This window comes from Eschscholzia californica, unplaced genomic scaffold (genome assembly GCF_041429995.1).
Source record: "Eschscholzia californica isolate CP2 unplaced genomic scaffold, dmEscCali1.0.p SCAF_2, whole genome shotgun sequence".
NCBI classification, from domain to species: Eukaryota; Viridiplantae; Streptophyta; class Magnoliopsida; order Ranunculales; family Papaveraceae; genus Eschscholzia; species Eschscholzia californica.
In genome coordinates this window covers 33978361-33998858 of record NW_028238309.1, presented here as the reverse complement: position 1 = coordinate 33998858, position 20498 = coordinate 33978361, and the positions used below count along the sequence as shown (strand labels likewise).

General features: G+C 41.3%; 1 protein-coding gene across 1 annotated transcript; it reads right to left on the bottom strand.

The window, feature by feature from the left end:
• Positions 1-7924: 7924 nt before the first annotated feature.
• LOC147557504 (uncharacterized) lies at positions 7925-12486 on the bottom strand. The gene is made up of 2 exons (XM_086658348.1): positions 12405-12486; positions 7925-12308 (listed from the first exon to the last, which is right to left on the bottom strand). Exon 2 carries the CDS (start codon positions 10468-10470, stop codon positions 8920-8922), a length of 1551 nt encoding a protein of 516 aa, XP_086514474.1. The 5' UTR covers positions 10471-12308; positions 12405-12486; the 3' UTR covers positions 7925-8919.
• Between the last annotated feature and the right edge of the window lie 8012 nt (positions 12487-20498).

Below are 20498 nucleotides of genomic sequence, written 5' to 3'. Positions count from 1 at the left end.
TTTGACCCAAACTAGGATTCCTACAATATCTCCTTCAAGACATATCTAATAGTGTCCCATATGAAACCCTAAAAGGTGTTTATGTGTGGCCGGGCACATAAAGCCTCTATGGGCTTTATGGCCGGCCCACTTAGGGGTTCCAACCGGCCATGTGCTGGCCGACCCCTCCCTAAATTAAGTAATCCAAGAAAAGCAATACGAAATAAAGAACAATGACAAAGAACACGAAATATTTATGATGAGCCATGAAAATGACTCATCTGAATCTCTTAACTCGGGTTGGTTAGTCCACAAAGGACTAGAATACCCTCGGACTTCTTTCTTCCACAACTTCTCCGTCCGAACTCGGAATTGACTTCCGTTTTCACCGTTGGGCTCGTCTTTGACTCCTCTTCTCATATGATTTGCTTGAAGTCTTTTTCTCTCATTTTGGGCACATGAAATGATAGTGATAATTCGCCATCTTTATTCTGAATTCCATGTTTAGCTCCAAATATGGTACCTAAACAAGAAAAACACATAAAATATTATTGATAACACTCGATAAAGACTAATTTGTCTAAGTTAGGCTCTCCAAATGTGACATTTTCGTGTCACATCAAGATCCCCAAACTTAAACTTTGCTAGTCCTCGAGCAAATAAAACAAAATAAAAGCCTAACTCACTTTCGGAGGCATCCCGGTTGCATTTAGCGTATGCAACAAGCCTTTAAACCTCTAGGTTACCCCTAGAGGACGAGTATTGTCTCGTGAGGGTTTCCATAGATGACACCCACAAACATCGAGTTTCAAATACACAAGGGTCCAACAACCACATCATATATAAGCATGGTTCATATAGTAAAGGGTTTAAGCATGTCAAAACATAATGAATCAAGTAAATAAGTTCTTGTAAAAGCTAAAGGCCCCTTCACTAATGATCTTACTCTAAAATGCAAGTGTTACACCACAATGAGCAACATCTATGTTCCGAAGTCACAACGCCTTGATTCCTAGTTTAGTACATTTCGCCTCGACTTCGGCCTCACGGGCATACACTCCAAATATGAAATCGCTCAAGAATGGTTCGCTCGTATGTGTGAGTGTGATCACTAACATGGACTCAACACATAAAAAGGGGTGAGGACAACATTTTGGAACGAATGATCTTCGAAAAGGAATTAGCCACTAAATAGAGTGGGGAAGCTCACTCGCCCTTCTCACCCATTCTACCCTCTAAGAATGCCTTCTAAAGGTTAACGGATACTAGAGATGGATGACGATGGAGGATTCCGAGAATGTCGAACTCTTCATGATAGAACCTCTTAAGCACTTCCACATTCGTTTCTTGCTTCGAATACTTATTCATGAACATACACACAAACACACATATATACAATCACATCACTCACACAAAAGAGCTAACATGCTCAAACATAACATAAACAACTTTATTCATCATTCTTTTTTTCTTTTTGTCTTTCTTTCTTTCTTTTTTTTTCACTTTTTTTTGTTTTTCTTTTTTTTCATATCACTTTTTTTTTCATAACACAAAATCACATAAAACAAACATAACTCACAATACTATATTCTTGCAATCAAATTTTTTCATTTCATACTTGCTTTTGACATTCTTCATTCTTTTCTTCTCATGTCTTCATTCTCGGGATGTAAGATGATGGAGTATCCGCCTTCCTCTAGTTGACACTCTTATTGGGTTTCATGGAATACAAGGGCAAGGTTAATTCGCTATCCTAATGTCACTCCTAGTGGCTAAGAAAGTTGAGCACACGAGATCAAATGAGCTCTTTTAATAGTTACGAGGTTGAGTAGCTCTTCATTCTACTCGGAGTTAGCGCAGAAGAGTACACTCGAAGGACAATTTAGGGTTTGAGCTCTCACATGGGTTAAGTCCTCCACTAATGACTACTCTAGGTTTCTTAGAGATGTTTCTTCTTCACTAAGATGTTACTCCCATAGTATAACACAAACACTCAAAGAATCGACTTTCATGCAAATACCATTAGCAATCACAAAACCCATCAACTCGACACATATGCATCAACATTCTTAAAACTATCACTACAATCACATGCAAATCTACTCAAAATGTTCAAAATTTTTCAAATTTTAGCTAATTTGAACCCTTTTGTCTTTGAAACCCATGGTCATGCATTGGTTATGGTCATATCCCGCATCCCCAAACTTAAAACTAACATTGTCCTCAATGTTCAAAGCATACACTCACCAAATGATAAAGAGGCACATCAATTTAAAGAGAAGAGTGGAGAGATATTACCATAACCGAAGGAGATAAAAGATGATACTACCAAGACTCATTTATAACGAGGTTCCAAGTTGATGCCTAGCTCACGCCATCCCCAAACTTGGAACAAACCACGCCTTAGAAGTAAAACAAGTAAGAAATGCTCCTAAAATATCCAAAAATATAATGAGAATGAAGCACAAAAGAAGACATGACCATATAAAGTCTACCACTAACGCGGGTATAGACGATTGCATCGAGCTATGCAATTAGCCTTTGATTCTCTTGTTTTCACACAAGAGCACGAGTTATGTCTCGCGGAGGGTTTCCAGAGATGCTACCCACAAACATCAAAAGCCATCTTAATCGGCTAACGATCATATAGTAAAAGCCGGAAGATTTGGGGGTCAACCCAAAGAAAGCTATATTCAAAAACTAAAAGTCTCACAAGAATATTAAACGCAAGAAGTGCAAGTGAGACTAAAAGCGAAAAGAAGCCATCCCCAAACTTAGTGGATGCACGGTCCACTAAGTGCGCATAAATGCTAGGGGCGACGACTAAAAAGTCATCAAAAGGGTCGACATATAAGTGAAGTGAGAGGAGGTCAGTCGAAGGCAAGAAGTCATCCTCAAGCTTAGTGGATAGAATATCCACTAAGTCCCTAGACATGCTAGGAAAGGCGTCTGAAGTGTCCCAAAAGGGGTCAACAATCGAGTCTGAGATCATGTGGAAGGTCGAACTAGATTCTAAGGGTAAGGCAATAGGCTCGGGGACCAAGTCAAGGTCCATAATTTCCTTAGGTAAATAATCCAACAAGCTATCCGCTATCTCTTCAACTGCTATGTTATCGACACCCTTAAAGGCATCTGGAGCCTCAAAGTTGGTTGCAACACCTTCACTTCTACATAACTCATCCAAGTAATCACAAGTGCTAAAAATTGGAAAGTTCAACATCGTGTGATCCCCAAACTTGCTCATAGAGCTATCATCCTGAACATCAAAATCTAGTGTAGGTCGATCATGGTGAGATAACAATGGTCGAGGGACTGAGCAACAAGGGTCATCGGTCAATTCCATCTCAAAAGGTCTATCAGGAGCTTCTTCGACATTTAACTTAAGACTAGAGTTAGGTGTATTACCCTCACCATCATTCATAGTCTCTTCTTGAGTTTGGGGTGCGCAAACCCCTTCCTCGTCGATGATAGGCTCTGACTCAAGTCTATCAACAATGTTGAGAAGCCGTTCCGTGATCTCTTTTATATCTCGATTGAATCTAGTTTGGTACTCTAAAATTGCTTGAAGAGTATCTTCAGACATCTCCTCATAATAAGGCACATGAGTATAACTAGACGAAGACTCTCGTGGAACACGGATCATGGGACAATACTCGGTCAAATGGTCTAAGCTCCCACAAATAGCACAAACCAGGCAAATGGTCTCCATGGTCCTTTCTTCACTACCCTCATGTAGATATCTAGACTCGACTCTTTGAGTGGAATTATCGAGTCGGGAATTGTCATCACTAAATGAACCGTTCATATATGCTTGTCGATAGTCACGAAGACTTCGACGTGGTCGATCAATACTAATGGAACTACGGTTATCATCAAATGACAAATCCATACATGAAGGTGTGGTCATCCCAAATTCTTGTCGATAGTCTCGAAGACTCTTACGGGGTTGATTACCCTCATGCTCATAATCCCTAACACCATATTCATGACGAGTCTCACCGACTCCATACATCCGTCGATATTCACCCATGGTCATCCTAGGTCGGTCAGACTCAACTCGCCTATTCCTATCACTAGTCGGACCATTCCTATGTAAGTTTGAGTAGTCCTGATGACTTGTAGATGGTCGACTAGTGTTGGAAAGAGTTCGCATAAGGTCATTCTCATCAAATGACCAACTTGCCATGATCTCACAATATTCAAGGATACTGACACACAATCGCAAAAAGAAGGAACAAACACTTATAGACTAAACAATCACACACAAGTAAAAAGGATGAGATAGAATGTGATACTATCGAGTGCTCCTCTCGTTTCGTTCGCCTTTCTTCTTAAGCTTCTCGATTCCTTCCTTTTCCTTCGCCTTTATGTCACTTTTGGCTCTTTTCTATAAAACGGTACCTAAAAAAAATGAAATTAAGAAAGTACAAAATAAAATAAAGACGTCTGAGGAGCAAATAACACTAAACTAATGAACAAAACAACTAACGTTATCCAAACTACTAAACCTATCCCCGGCAGCGGCGCCAAAAACTTGATGCACCCGGAAAGGTTGCACACCCAAGCGGAGGTATCAAGTAGTAACCGGTAAAACCGGAGTCGATCCAAGGATAGGAAGGTGATTTGGATATCGAAGGGTCTTGTCCCTCGGTCTAGGTATCACTAGCTAATTTAGACTAAAAAGGAAAGGAAACAAAGATGAATAAGGGGTTTTGATTGAAAGAATAACAAAAAGAATAAAGCGAGTAAAACTAACTAAACAATAAATGTAAATGGGCAAGAGAGATTCGAGAGAAGAGTCGGAGGAACAAGAGTCGGGAGACGGTAAGAGTTGATTCGGGTAAAAGTTAATTGAGACGGTTACTTCGATCCACAAGATCGACAATGACAAATACTATGTATCTATTCACATGAAAGTGTAATTAACTTCACCCACATTGACAATTCTAAGCATCATGTGTCTAACTAAGCATAACCGATCAAACGTCACTAAGCATCGACTATCAAACTTACACACACCATCTAATGAATTGAGAATGAACAAGTATGACACTAATAAGCATAATACGTCAAACTAAGTATAATCGATCAAACGTCACTAAGCATCGATTATCAAACTAAGTACGCATTATCAAAGTTCGTGTCAATAGACGATTACGATCAAGGCTTCTAGTTTATAAAACTAGACGAAGACAATTAAACTCACATGTAAACAAATAATAAGTCAATCATCACATTCAAATCATGCTTCAAGAGTATCCGAATACGAGAGTTCATGTATCGAAATCCGGGAATCTATAATGATAATCTACAACTATGTATTGTCCGATTTAATGTGTCAAATACAATCGATGTTCGACTCCTAAGGTGGTGTCTATAAGTACTACGTATATCCGGAGATCATACCTAGTCAAACAAACGCCTAATTCGGTTAATCCCGAGTCATATCAAATGAACATCAACTCATAATCAAAACATCAAATCATATTAAACATAATCACGAATTCATCACATTTCATCTCATATATTCGACACACTTGATTTAGCTAACATGGTGATTGAATAATAAATGAAAAAAAATGATAAGAGAAATCCCCCTTTTTCGATGTGGCTCGAGGCTAGGTTCGTCGAGAAAAATGAGTCTCTAAGTGTAGTCGATCTCCCCGTAGCGATTTTCTGGATTTCCCTTTAATAGTGCACTTTGGGTGTCCCCGAGCAAAAATCAGATTTCCCCATAGCGACCATTATCATCTTCTCCATTTAGAACACAAACTCCATTATTGCTTCATCAAGCTTTCTCTCTCTAAAGATTTCTTACCCAAAATCAAATCAAACTACATGGGAAGATAGATCAAGACATGGGGAGTAAAAGCCCTATGGTTTCGAATCAAGAAAGTTGTCGAAAAGTCTAGAAAAATCCGATCAAAGTTTGAGACATTTCCGGCCAAACCCTAGATCCGGCCAAATAGCTCAAATCCGGCAAGAGGGGAGTGTCCCTTGCTGTCCCACGCGTCCCTAATGCAGTCCCGTGCACTGTCGTCGCTGCTGTGTAGCTCCTGTCGCTGCTGACCGGCTGCCGTTGCTGCTGAGCTGAGCTGCTGTCGCTGATTGCTGTCCGGCGAGCTGCACCGACCGTCCCTAATGCAGTCCCGTGCACTGTTGCAGCATCTCCCGAGCAGCTCGAGCAGCTGCCGTGCAGCCCGAGCTGCTGCTGGCCAAGGCTAGGCCGGCCTTGAGTTTGGCCGGCCTCGCTTTGGCCGGCACTCCTCCTTCTCTTTCCTCTCTTTTTCTCTCTCTCAAGCTCTTGAACCTTGAACTTTAGTGATGGAGAAGCTTCAAAAGCTTAGCCTCTTCCTCCCCCTCTTGGTTGTTCAAGCTAGAAGATCCAATGAAGAAGAAGATGAATAGTGACCCTTTGACCCCTTACTCTAACTTGAGTCAAAACCCTAGACTTAGTCAAACTTGACTAAGTCTTTAGACCACAAATGGGTGCCTATAAAATCTCTACCCAATTCTTCTTCTCTTAATATTTCTTGGGCTTGGACTTGGTTTTGGGCTTTGATTTAGAAACCAAGAGAGTGCCTCCATCCTTGTCTCTACATCTTCAAATTCTTACAAAGGACTAGAATACCCTCGGACTTCTTTCTTCCACAACTTCTCTGTCCGAACTCGGAATTGACTTCCGTTTTCACCGTTGGGCTCGTCTTTGACTCCTCTTCTCATATGATTTGCTTGAAGTCTTTTTCTCTCATTTTGGGCACATGAAATGATAGTGATAATTCGCCATCTTTATTCCGAATTCCATGTTTAGCTCCAAATATGGTACCTAAACAAGAAAAACACATAAAATATTATTGATAACACTCGATAAAGACTAATTTGTCTAAGTTAGGCTCTCCAAATGTGACATTTTCGTGTCACATCAAGATCCCCAAACTTAAACTTTGCTAGTCCTCGAGCAAATAAAACAAAATAAAAGCCTAACTCACTTTCGGAGGCATCCCGGTTGCATTTAGCGTATGCAACAAGCCTTTAAACCTCTAGGTTACCCCTAGAGGACGAGTATTGTCTCGTGAGGGTTTCCATAGATGACACCCACAAACATCGAGTTTCAAATACACAAGGGTCCAACAACCACATCATATATAAGCATGGTTCATATAGTAAAGGGTTTAAGCATGTCAAAACATAATGAATCAAGTAAATAAGTTTTTGTAAAAGCTAAAGGCCCCTTCACTAATGATCTTACTCTAAAATGTAAGTGTTACACCACAATGAGCAACATCTATGTTCCGAAGTCACAACGCCTTGATTCCTAGTTTAGTACATTTCGCCTCGACTTCGGCCTCACGGGCATACACTCCAAATATGAAATCGCTCAAGAATGGTTCGCTCGTATGTGTGAGTGTGATCACTAACATGGACTCAACACATAAAAAGGGGTGAGGATAACATTTTGGAACGAATGATCTTCGAAAAGGAATTAGCCACTAAATAGAGTGGGGAAGCTCACTCGCCCTTCTCACCCATTCTACCCTCTAAGAATGCCTTCTAAAGGTTAACGGATACTAGAGATGGATGACGATGGAGGATTTCCGAGAATGTCGAACTCTTCATGATAGAACCTCTTAAGCACTTCCACATTCGTTTCTTGCTTCGAATACTTATTCATGAACATACACACAAACACACATATATACAATCACATCACTCACACAAAAGAGCTAACATGCTCAAACATAACATAAACAACTTTATTCATCATTCTTTTTTTCTTTTTGTCTTTCTTTCTTTCTTTTTTTTTTCACTTTTTTTTGTTTTTCTTTTTTTTCATATCACTTTTTTTTTCATAACACAAAATCACATAAAACAAACATAACTCACAATACTATATTCTTGCAATCAACTTTTTTCATTTCATACTTGCTTTTGACATTCTTCATTCTTTTCTTCTCATGTCTTCATTCTCGGGATGTAAGATGATGGAGTATCCGCCTTCCTCTAGTTGACACTCTTATTGGGTTTCATGGACTACAAGGGCAAGGTTAATTCGCTATCCTAATGTCACTCCTAGTGGCTAAGAAAGTTGAGCACACGAGATCAAATGAGCTCTTTTAATAGTTACGAGGTTGAGTAGCTCTTCATTCTACTCGGAGTTAGCGCAGAAGAGTACACTCGAAGGACAATTTAGGCTTTGAGCTCTCACATGGGTTAAGTCCTCCACTAATGACTACTCTAGGTTTCTTAGAGATGTTTCTTCTTCACTAAGATGTTACTCCCATAGTATAACACAAACACTCAAAGAATCGACTTTCATGCAAATACCATTAGCAATCACAAAACCCATCAACTCGACACATATGCATCAACATTCTTAAAACTATCACTACAATCACATGCAAATCTACTCAAAATGTTCAAAATTTTTCAAATTTTAGCTAATTTGAACCCTTTTGTCTTTGAAACCCATGGTCATGCATTGGTTATGGTCATATCCCGCATCCCCAAACTTAAAACTAACATTGTCCTCAATGTTCAAAGCATACACTCACCAAATGATAAAGAGGCACATCAATTTAAAGAGAAGAGTGGAGAGATATTACCATAACCGAAGGAGATAAAAGATGATACTACCAAGACTCATGTATAACGAGGTTCCAAGTTGATGCCTAGCTCACGCCATCCCCAAACTTGGAACAAACCACGCCTTAGAAGTAAAACAAGTAAGAAATGCTCCTAAAATATCCAAAAATATAATGAGAATGAAGCACAAAAGAAGACATGACCATATAAAGTCTACCACTAACGCGGGTATAGACGATTGCATCGAGCTATGCAATTAGCCTTTGATTCTCTTGTTTTCACACAAGAGCACGAGTTATGTCTCGCGGAGGGTTTCCAGAGATGCTACCCACAAACATCAAAAGCCATCTTAATCGGCTAACGATCATATAGTAAAAGCCGGAAGATTTGGGGGTCAACCCAAAGAAAGCTATATACAAAAACTAAAAGTCTCACAAGAATATTAAACGCAAGAAGTGCAAGTGAGACTAAAAGAGAAAAGAAGCCATCCCCAAACTTAGTGGATGCACGGTCCACTAAGTGCGCATAAATGCTAGGGGCGACGACTAAAAAGTCATCAAAAGGGTCGACATATAAGTGAAGTGAGAGGAGGTCAGTCGAAGGCAAGAAGTCATCCTCAAGCTTAGTGGATAGAATATCCACTAAGTCCCTAGACATGCTAGGAAAGGCGTCTAAAGTGTCCCAAAAGGGGTCAACAATCGAGTCTGAGATTATGTGGAAGGTCGAACTAGATTCTAAGGGTAAGGCAATAGGCTCGGGGACCAAGTCAAGGTCCATAATTTCCTTAGGTAAATAATCCAACAAGCTATCCGCTATCTCTTCAACTGCTATGTTATCGACACCCTTAAAGGCATCTGGAGCCTCAAAGTTGGTTGCAACACCTTCACTTCTACATAACTCATCCAAGTAATCACAAGTGCTAAAAATTGGAAAGTTCAACATCGTGTGATCCCCAAACTTGCTCATAGAGCTATCATCCTGAACATCAAAATCTAGTGTAGGTCGATCATGGTGAGATAACAATGGTCGAGGGACTGAGCAACAAGGGTCATCGGTCAATTCCATCTCAAAAGGTCTATCAGGAGCTTCTTCGACATTTAACTTAAGACTAGAGTTAGGTGTATTACCCTCACCATCATTCATAGTCTCTTCTTGAGTTTGGGGTGCGCAAACCCCTTCCTCGTCGATGATAGGCTCTGACTCAAGTCTATCAACAATGTTGAGAAGCCGTTCCGTGATCTCTTTTATATCTCGATTGAATCTAGTTTGGTACTCTAAAATTGCTTGAAGAGTATCTTCAGACATCTCCTCATAATAAGGCACATGAGTATAACTAGACGAAGACTCTCGTGGAACACGGATCATGGGACAATACTCGGTCAAATGGTCTAAGCTCCCACAAATAGCACAAACCAGGCAAATGGTCTCCATGGTCCTTTCTTCACTACCCTCATGTAGATATCTAGACTCGACTCTTTGAGTGGAATTATCGAGTCGGGAATTGTCATCACTAAATGAACCGTTCATATATGCTTGTCGATAGTCACGAAGACTTCGACGTGGTCGATCAATACTAATGGAACTACGGTTATCATCAAATGACAAATCCATACATGAAGGTGTGGTCATCCCAAATTCTTGTCGATAGTCTCGAAGACTCTTACGGGGTTGATTACCCTCATGCTCATAATCCCTAACACCATATTCATGACGAGTCTCACCGACTCCATACATCCGTCGATATTCACCCATGGTCATCCTAGGTCGGTCAGACTCAACTCGCCTATTCCTATCACTAGTCGGACCATTCCTATGTAAGTTTGAGTAGTCCTGATGACTTGTAGATGGTCGACTAGTGTTGGAAAGAGTTCGCATAAGGTCATTCTCATCAAATGACCAACTTGCCATGATCTCACAATATTCAAGGATACTGACACACAATCGCAAAAAGAAGGAACAAACACTTATAGACTAAACAATCACACACAAGTAAAAAGGATGAGATAGAATGTGATACTATCGAGTGCTCCTCTCGTTTCGTTCGCCTTTCTTCTTAAGCTTCTCGATTCCTTCCTTTTCCTTCGCCTTTATGTCACTTTTGGCTCTTTTCTATAAAACGGTACCTAAAAAAAATGAAATTAAGAAAGTACAAAATAAAATAAAGACGTCTGAGGAGCAAATAACACTAAACTAATGAACAAAACAACTAACGTTATCCAAACTACTAAACCTATCCCCGGCAGCGGCGCCAAAAACTTGATGCACCCGGAAAGGTTGCACACCCAAGCGGAGCTATCAAGTAGTAACCGGTAAAACCGGAGTCGATCCAAGGATAGGAAGGTGATTTGGATATCGAAGGGTCTTGTCCCTCGGTCTAGGTATCACTAGCTAACTTAGACTAAAAAGGAAAGGAAACAAAGATGAATAAGGGGTTTTGATTGAAAGAATAACAAAAAGAATAAAGCGAGTAAAACTAACTAAACAATAAATGTAAATGGGCAAGAGAGATTCGAGAGAAGAGTCGGAGGAACAAGAGTCGGGAGACGGTAAGAGTTGATTCGGGTAAAAGTTAATTGAGACGGTTACTTCGATCCACAAGATCGACAATGACAAATACTATGTATCTATTCACATGAAAGTGTAATTAACTTCACCCACATTGACAATTCTAAGCATCATGTGTCTAACTAAGCATAACCGATCAAACGTCACTAAGCATCGACTATCAAACTTACACACACCATCTAATGAATTGAGAATGAACAAGTATGACACTAATAAGCATAATACGTCAAACTAAGTATAATCGATCAAACGTCACTAAGCATCGATTATCAAACTAAGTACGCATTATCAAAGTTCGTGTCAATAGACGATTACGATCAAGGCTTCTAGTTTATAAAACTAGACGAAGACAATTAAACTCACATGTAAACAAATAATAAGTCAATCATCACATTCAAATCATGCTTCAAGAGTATCCGAATACGAGAGTTCATGTATCGAAATCTGGGAATCTATAATGATAATCTACAACTATGTATTGTCCGATTTAATGTGTCAAATACAATCGATGTTCGACTCCTAAGGTGGTGTCTATAAGTACTACGTATATCCGGAGATCATACCTAGTCAAACAAACGCCTAATTCGGTTAATCCCGAGTCATATCAAATGAACATCAACTCATAATCAAAACATCAAATCATATTAAACATAATCACGAATTCATCACATTTCATCTCATATATTCGACACACTTGATTTAGCTAACATGGTGATTGAATAATAAATGAAAAGAAATGATAAGAGAAATCCCCCTTTTTCGATGTGGCTCGAGGCTAGGTTCGTCGAGAAAAATGAGTCTCTAAGTGTAGTCGATCTCCCCGTAGCGATTTTCTGGATTTCCCTTTAATAGTGCACTTTGGGTGTCCCCGAGCAAAAATCAGATTTCCCCATAGCGACCACCATCATCTTCTCCATTTAGAACACAAACTCCATTATTGCTTCATCAAGCTTTCTCTCTCTAAAGATTTCTTACCCAAAATCAAATCAAACTACATGGGAAGATAGATCAAGACATGGGGAGTAAAAGCCCTATGGTTTCGAATCAAGAAAGTTGTCGAAAAGTCTAGAAAAATCCGATCAAAGTTTGAGACATTTCCGGCCAAACCCTAGATCCGGCCAAATAGCTCAAATCCGGCAAGAGGGGAGTGTCCCTTGCTGTCCCTAATGCAGTCCCGTGCCCTGTCGTCGCTGTTGTGTAGCTCCTGTCGCTGCTGACCGGCTGCCGTTGCTGCTGAGCCGAGCTGCTGTCGCTGATTGCTGTCCGGCGAGCTGCACCGACCGTCCCTAATGCAGTCCCGTGCACTGTTGCAGCATCTCCCGAGCAGCTCGAGCTGCTGCCGTGCAGCCCGAGCTGCTGCTGGCCAAGGCTAGGCCGGCCTTGAGTTTGGCCGGCCTAGCTTTGGCCGGCACTCCTCCTTCTCTTTCCTCTCTTTTTCTCTCTCTCAAGCTCTTGAACCTTGAACTTTAGTGATGGAGAAGCTTCAAAAGCTTAGCCTCTTCCTCCCCCTCTTTGTTGTTCAAGCTAGAAGATCCAATGAAGAAGAAGATGAATAGTGACCCTTTGACCCCTTACTCTAACTTGAGTCAAAACCCTAGACTTAGGTGGTGTTTGTTTTTTTTTAATGTCTGAATCTGAATTAGCTGAATCTGAATTGCCTGAACTGAATTGGCTGAATCTGAATTGACTAAATTAATTTAGAAGTCAGATGTTTGTTTTTTAAATCTGAATTGATAAGTCTGAATTGTTATTTTGACATTTATGCCCTTGTTAAATGTTTTTGAAAAATAAACCCTAAAGCCCAATTTCTCCCCCCTATGGGCCTACCTTATAAACCAATGACCAAACCCTAAATTCTTTCTCCTCTTTTTATTTCATCTCTGCCGTCTCTCCCTACAACAAGCCTTCTCTCTCCAACAAGAAACGTCCGGCAGTGGAGGCATAATGGAGGTCCGGCCATGAAGTCCGGCGAGGTTCAAACTCTCTCAATCTTTCTCTCTCTGTGATTCACTTTCTCCCTCTTTCCGAGACCCTCTTTCTCTCTTTGAAACCCTCTCTCTCTCTGAAATCTTTTTTCTCTCTCTATCCCTCTCTCCGATTCACTTTCTCGACAGATCTGGTGGTTCATGATTCTAGTGGTGACGATTAGGGTTGTGGTGGCGGTCTAGTTCCTGTTCTGGTAGTGGTGGGATTTGTACCTGTGATGTTGGTGGTAGTTCGGGCAGTTGGTGGTGGTGGCGGTTTTAGTTGGCTGTGGTGGTGGTGGTGGTAGTTTCGGTGGGTGGTGGTGGTGGTAGTCTCGGTGGGTGGTGGTGGTGGCGGCGGTTTCAGTGGGATGTGGTAGTTTCAGTGGTAGTATCGGTGGTGGTGGTCTCTGTGGTGGAGGTGGTGGTGGTGGTGGTGGTGGTCTCTGTGGTGGAGGTGGTGGTGGTGGTGGTAGTGGTTTCGGTGGTGGTTCATGTGGTGGTTTTGTTGGTGGTTTTGTTGGTGGTTTTGGTGGTGGTTTTGTTGGTGGTTTTGGTGGTGGTTTTGGTTCTAAATAAAATAATGGTAGAATATTTTGAAAACATATGGGGGCATAAATGCCATTTAACTCTTTTCAGCCATGGACTTTTGTTTTCAGACTTCTTTTGAAGTCTGAAAAATATGGATTACTTTTCAGCCGATTCAGAAAATAATCCAATTCAGATAACATTTCAGATTTTCTTAAATGAAGAAAACAAACATCTGAAATCTGAATTGATTCCAATTCAGATTTCAGATCTGAAAATTTGAAAAAACAAACAGCACCTTAGTCAAACTTGACTAAGTCTTTAGACCACAAATGGGTGCCTATAAAATCTCTACCCAATTCTTCTTCTCTTAATATTTCTTGGGCTTGGACTTGGTTTTGGGCTTTGATTTAGAAACCAAGAGAGTGCCTCCATCCTTGTCTCTACATCTTCAAATTCTTACAAAGGACTAGAATACCCTCGGACTTCTTTCTTCCACAACTTCTCCGTCCGAACTCGGAATTGACTTCCGTTTTCACCGTTGGGCTCGTCTTTGACTCCTCTTCTCATATGATTTGCTTGAAGTCTTTTTCTCTCATTTTGGGCACATGAAATGATAGTGATAATTCGCCATCTTTATTCCGAATTCCATGTTTAGCTCCAAATATGGTACCTAAACAAGAAAAACACATAAAATATTATTGATAACACTCGATAAAGACTAATTAGTCTAAGTTAGGCTCTCCAAATGTGACATTTTCGTGTCACATCAAAAGAATGTGCACATGACACATTCCGAATAAGAGTTGACCCTCCTGAAAGCTAAGTGACATTTGCAAGCCTTAGAAATCCCTCAAAGGATTGAAGCATGCAAGTAGGAGTAGGAATCTTTGATTCAGCAAAGAAATCAAGAGTTGGTTCCTTTGGGAATGAAGATAAATCTTGAATTCAGAAAGTTCAAGAAGGTTAGTGGAAGTGACCCAATTTTCTTAGGTCCGGTATGTAGACGACAAAGATTGAGAACAACATTCTGATGTTGAAAATAGTATAGAACTGACTCAATAAAAGGACCACACACATAGGTGAAAGGCTTTTTTGCATCAAAAGATCTATGGAAATAGATCGAGAAGATGAGAAGACTTATTCAAGAAAAGTCTTGAAAAGTCCAATTTGAAAGACACTAATCAAATCTAGGGATGATAACCAGCAAAATCCGCATAGATTAGATCGACTAACAAAACTGTCAACTTAGACTAAGTAAGAAAGTCATACTAGGGTCATAAGCATTAAGCTTTCCTGAAAAGCTTAGATTGGGTAACTTGAGGGTGGAAGGAGTTACACGGGAAGGCTCAAGATTTACAAACTCTTATTATCTGAAATAATTTAATTATTTCGTCGTTAAATCGTGGTTTAGTATTTAACCGACAGTCCAAAAAAAGTGAAGCATTCCAAGTAGGATTATCAAATATGTGTCAACCAGAGGGGTTTGAGATTCTCGGGAAAGAAGACCAGGTATGTTTGTTGAAAAAGTCCTTGTACCACAGGAAACTATTGAATGGTTCTTATGTGTATCTACTTCTATATGTGGATGTCATGCTGATAGCTTGCAAGGATATATCAGAAATCCAGATGTTAAAGGATCAGTTAAAAGGTGAGTTTGAGATGAAAGACCTGGGTGCCTCAAGGAAGATATTGGGTATGTAGATACGGAGAAACAAATCTGCTGGGAAACTATTCTTGTCTCAAAAAATGTACATCGAGAAGGTGTTGGAACGATGGTATGGCTGAGGCAAAACCTGTCAGTACTCCAATTGAGGCACACTTCAAGCTTTCAGGGGAACTGTCACCAACAACTGATGACGAGGCGGAGTACATGTCTTGGGTGCCTTATGCAAATGTAGTAGGTAGCTTTATGGTTGCTATGGTGTGCACAAGGCCTGATATTTCAAATGTTTTTAGTGTAGTAAGCAGATACATGGGCTGACCTGTGAGAGATCATTGGCAGGCTGTGAAATGGATACTGCGGTATCTGGGAGGAACTGCAGAGCTTGGGCTGGTTTATGACAGAAGGGTCAGGTTCGGTAGTTGGATTTGCAGATTCGGATTTTTGGGGGGATCGTGATAGGAAGAGGTCATTGACGGGCTATACGTTCACACTCTGCGGGAGTGTCATTAGTTGGAGAACAGTGATGCAGTCGGTAGTAGCTCTGTCTACAACAGAAGCTGAGTACATGGCAGCAACAGAGGCGGTGAAGGAGGCAATATGATGAGTGGTTTAGTTCGGGATTTGGGCCAGAAGTAGGAGATGACAGAGGTCGACTGCGACAACCAGAGTACTATTCATGACCAAAAATCAAATGTAACACGAGAAAACTAAACACATTGACATCAGGTATCACTTTATCAAGGACGTGATTGAAAAGGGAAGATCACGATCAAGAAGGTTTCTACGGCAGATAATCCAGTGGATATGTTGACCAAGGCAGCTACAACATTTAAGTTTAAGCATTGCTTAGACTTGATTAGAATTCTAGATGTTGAGCCCTAGCAGGGCTGAAGCGACGACGACTCAGAGGCGCTGAGCTATGATGGTGGAAGATTTAAGTCAAGAGGAGCTTATTCAATTCAAGGTGGAGAATTTTTAGAAGTGACTCGAATATGGATTGGTATCAAACCTGGTTTACGACCCGCCAACCCGCTTACAAGGAAATGGTATGCGAAGCCGAAACCGAAGATTACCTAGTGGGCTTAATAACTACGCGGACCCGCTGGTGATAACGACAATAGTAGCCAATTGGAGGGTAGGGCGCATCCTAGTCGACACAGGAAGCTCGACTGAAGTCATGAGCCGAACATGCTTCCAAAAACTCGGGGTAAGTCTTCACCATCTCAAATCATATAAGTCTTACCTGACAGGGTTTAGCGACAATCAAGTCGAAATCGATTGGACACCATCGCTACCCGTACTGATAGGAGAACGAAAAATGAAGAAAGCAATAATGTTAAATTTCGCCATAGTCGACAAGATGCTTGCCTACAACATCATACTGGGCAGGAATTTCCCGAGAGAGTCAGGGGAGATAATCTCTATGAACCACCTCATGACTTCAAGAATCTCATAGAAACGGTCAGAGGGAATAAAGAAGTCGATGAAGAATGTTACCATATCTCCGCCCAGGGCTGCAAAGAGGAAACAACTAACCCGGCCACCATCGGAGGAGATAAAGTGTTCTACGAAGATTCCGCGGCGGACATGGAGGACTAAAAAGCAAGAACCACGTAGCTTACCATCGCTTCTGATTTCCTGTTAGTTATTTTGCGAATAAAGTCGTTAAGCGAGAGAAGTAGCGCTACAAGCTACATATTTTATTAATAAACAAAATATTTTAGCAAAAGAGCGTCGCTATAAAAGGAGGAGTCCTGGCTAAACTCACTTTGCTTCGGCAAAACTGACAGCTCTGGTAGCCATGACGACGACCAGAGGCCCCAAGGAGGAGTCCTAGTTAAACTCACTTTGCTTCTGCAAAACAGGTAGCTCTAGTAGCTAAGGCGGTGACCAGAAGCCTCAAGGAGCAGTCCTAGTTAAACTGAAACTTTACTCGAGTAAACCTGACCCTTCACCAAGGTCCCAAGGAGACGTCCTAGTTAAACTGAACGTGCTCAAGACAGCAAATTAGGCAGCTCTGGTAGCTTAATTAGGCAACGACCAGAAACCTTATAAGTGAAAGTCCTAGTTAAACTCACTTTACTCGAGTGAAACGCGGTCCCCACTGAGGATCCCAAGGAGAAGTCTTAGTTAACCTACAACCTTGGCAAAGGTAACCGAGAGTATAAGGATAAGTTCTTGCAAAACTAGTCATGCTTAGGTTGACAAAACAACCCTCGTAGCGAAAGCAACGACCGGGGGTAAGGGAGGAGTCCTGGTGAAACTAGTTGCGCTCAAGCCAACGAAACCAGCGCTGGTAGCGAAAGCGACGAACAGGGGCCTAAGGAGAAGTCCTAGCTAAACTAGTTGCGCTCAAGCCAACGAAACCAGCCCTAGTAGCGAAAGCGACGACCAGGGGCTAAGGAGAAGTCCTAGCAAAACTTGTTGCGCTCAAGCCAACAAAACCAACCCTAATAATGAAAACAACGACCAGGGGTTTAAGGAGAAGTCCTAGATAAACTAGTTGTGCTCTTGCTAACGAAACCAGCCCTGATAGTGAAAGCAACAACCAGGAGTCCAAGGAGAAGTCCTAGCTAAACTGGTTGAGTTCAAGCCAACGAAAAACAGCCTTGGGAGCAGCAGCCATGATCAGGGGCAAAGTTCATACCCAAAAATCATTCTAAGCTATGCAGTTATGCTTATTTGGGTTCTATTTCGCAGAGGGATTTAGTAAGCCTAGGTCATGTTAAAATAAGTCTAAATTATTATTTTTGCAGGAGCGATCATTCGGAGCATGCGTGTTAAGTTTAAGGAAAATGCATTAGTAAGTGCTGGATTAATTACATTGACTGCTTGTTTTGTGCATACGTGTATATTATATATATATATATATATATATATATATATATATATAAAACCCTCAAAAGAAGTCGAGGGCAAGGAAAAAACCAAAGAACGTGAACGGCTAGAAGAGCAGTCATATAATTCGGTTAGAGAATAGCAGAGAAGTTACCAGGTACCCCTTTCCCGAAGAGTTGCCAAGCCAAGAAGACAACCGAGGAAAAAATAACCCTCGTATCGTAATCATCTTGCCCTGAGCACCCCAGTTGGAGGCAACACTGGTTACTCTACTTCCTTATGAAATCTACCAAAATGGGACATGGGGTTACCACGACCATTATGGAGAAGTCCACCCTTTACAACGGTGATTATGGAGAAACATCCTTCAAGCAGGTAACTAGTATGAAATAAAAAAGAGGCCTCATCTCGAATCCTCGGTAGAAACAGGAGATAAGGAAAAAAGAGTTGGAAAATAGCGTGAAAGGAAGGATACTTTTGATCAACTTTTGGTGATGAGGAGTTAAAGAACCAAAGTAGGTTATTTATACTGGAAAGAAATAACCAAGAGACTTCTTGAAAACAGATAAAGGCTCATTAAGGCGAAGACCAAACACATCTCTGGAACGTTAAAGGAATAATGACCAAGGGATACACATAGCTTAAGATCAATCAGGTTTGAAGGGATATCAACGGGTTTCAAGGAGACGCGTCAACTCTCCCACTAACAAGGCAACACGTGTCCATGCATGCTGAAATGATTGTCGCGTACAACAACCCAAAAGATCAGCGTCGAAAACACGTGATCAGAAGATCAAATACGTGACGTCTCAGAATCACGCATGGAAAAGAAATTAATTGCTTGAGCAGAAGTCGAAACGTGTCTCGGGAGAAGAAACCACGCATCCATTGGTCCAAGGAAAACACAACTTTAATCAGTTATAGCGACTACAGCCTCAGAGAAAAGAGGTTTTACCATCAGCAGTCTCTGCCAGCTCGGTACAAATCAGCTCAGGAATATGCAGCTCTGGAAAACCAAAAGAAAGACCAAGCTTCACGAAACCGCTCTGGTCCAGGTAAAATCCTTGTCTTCAGGGTCTTCAATGTTTAAAACACACGAGTTACTTCTACTCTTTAGTCTCATTACTTTCGACAAAGGAGTGGCGGGACTCGTGATGATGCACAAAATGTCCAGACGTTGACTAACGTCTGAAGAGTCAAGATCAGACCTGAAGTCTACTGGGTCAACCCGGCTTAAGGTAGCAGGACAGCTGAGCCTCTAATGGTCCACCGAATATTCCCCTAACTGGAAGGTCGGCCAGAAGAAACCAGCCCTGCAAAACGCCCTTGGCATGGACAGATCAGCCCTAGGGTCTTCAAAAAAGTAAGGGGGTCCGCACAGATTCGGCCTGTGTCTTACGCCTCGAACTGGGGAGGCAAACCTACCGACTTAATCCCGAGACTTCCAGAAAGATCTCAGTCGGCTACACATCTTGAAGTGTTTAAACTAGTTTGGACTCCACGTACCTAAAGGAGGAAACTTCTCCTTTAGAATCTATCACATCAGCAAGATATCTACGAAGAATCCTTGAACTTAGGAACTTCCACTTATCAAAGATCCAAGATAGACTCTAAGAGAAACTCTAGATATTGAAGAGAGAAAACTTTTCTTTCGGTTTGACAGCAACCGCCACTAATCACAGTCGGCCTAATATCGCCTATAAAAGGCCCCCCATATCGCCCTTCACAATACACGATCTCTTTACCCCAAAAAAGATCACAAGAAACTCAGAGTTCTCATAACTCGCCCCCCAAAATGATCAATTAATATTCATTGTTTTACTACAAAGAGCACCCTGACTGGCTTGAGCGTCGGAGCGGTTTTAACCCTTTGCAGGTTTTCCCCCTCGGGAACAGACGAACAGGAGCAAGAGCAAGGAGCATGAGCAAGGAGCAGGAGCGAGGAGCTGGAATAAAGAGAAGCAAAGCTGGAAGCAGGAACACTAGGTTGAATAACACCCAACATAACGGAAGAATCATGGATAACGGAGGCTTTCTTCCATAAACTCCCTTTTCATGTTGATTTAACGGAAGGGCAATTTTTGACATCAACAGTAGGACTGTATGACGCGTCTCGTAGAGTGGCCGAAGCTCGATCTCTACGGCAATATGACCGGTTATGAGGTATGTCGCTGAGTAAGGCCGCCCTGGTGAGCTCTGCCTTGAGGATATATTGGTATGTACCGTAAATAGAATGGGATGCATATCTAAGCAAAGGGTTGACCATATATCTCATAGAAGCAAATCATGTGGGTGGTGGAGCATGAGTCTGACAGTAATTCTCTAATAGGCAGTAGGAGACATAAAGTAAACAACCTCCATCGTAGGAGCGATAA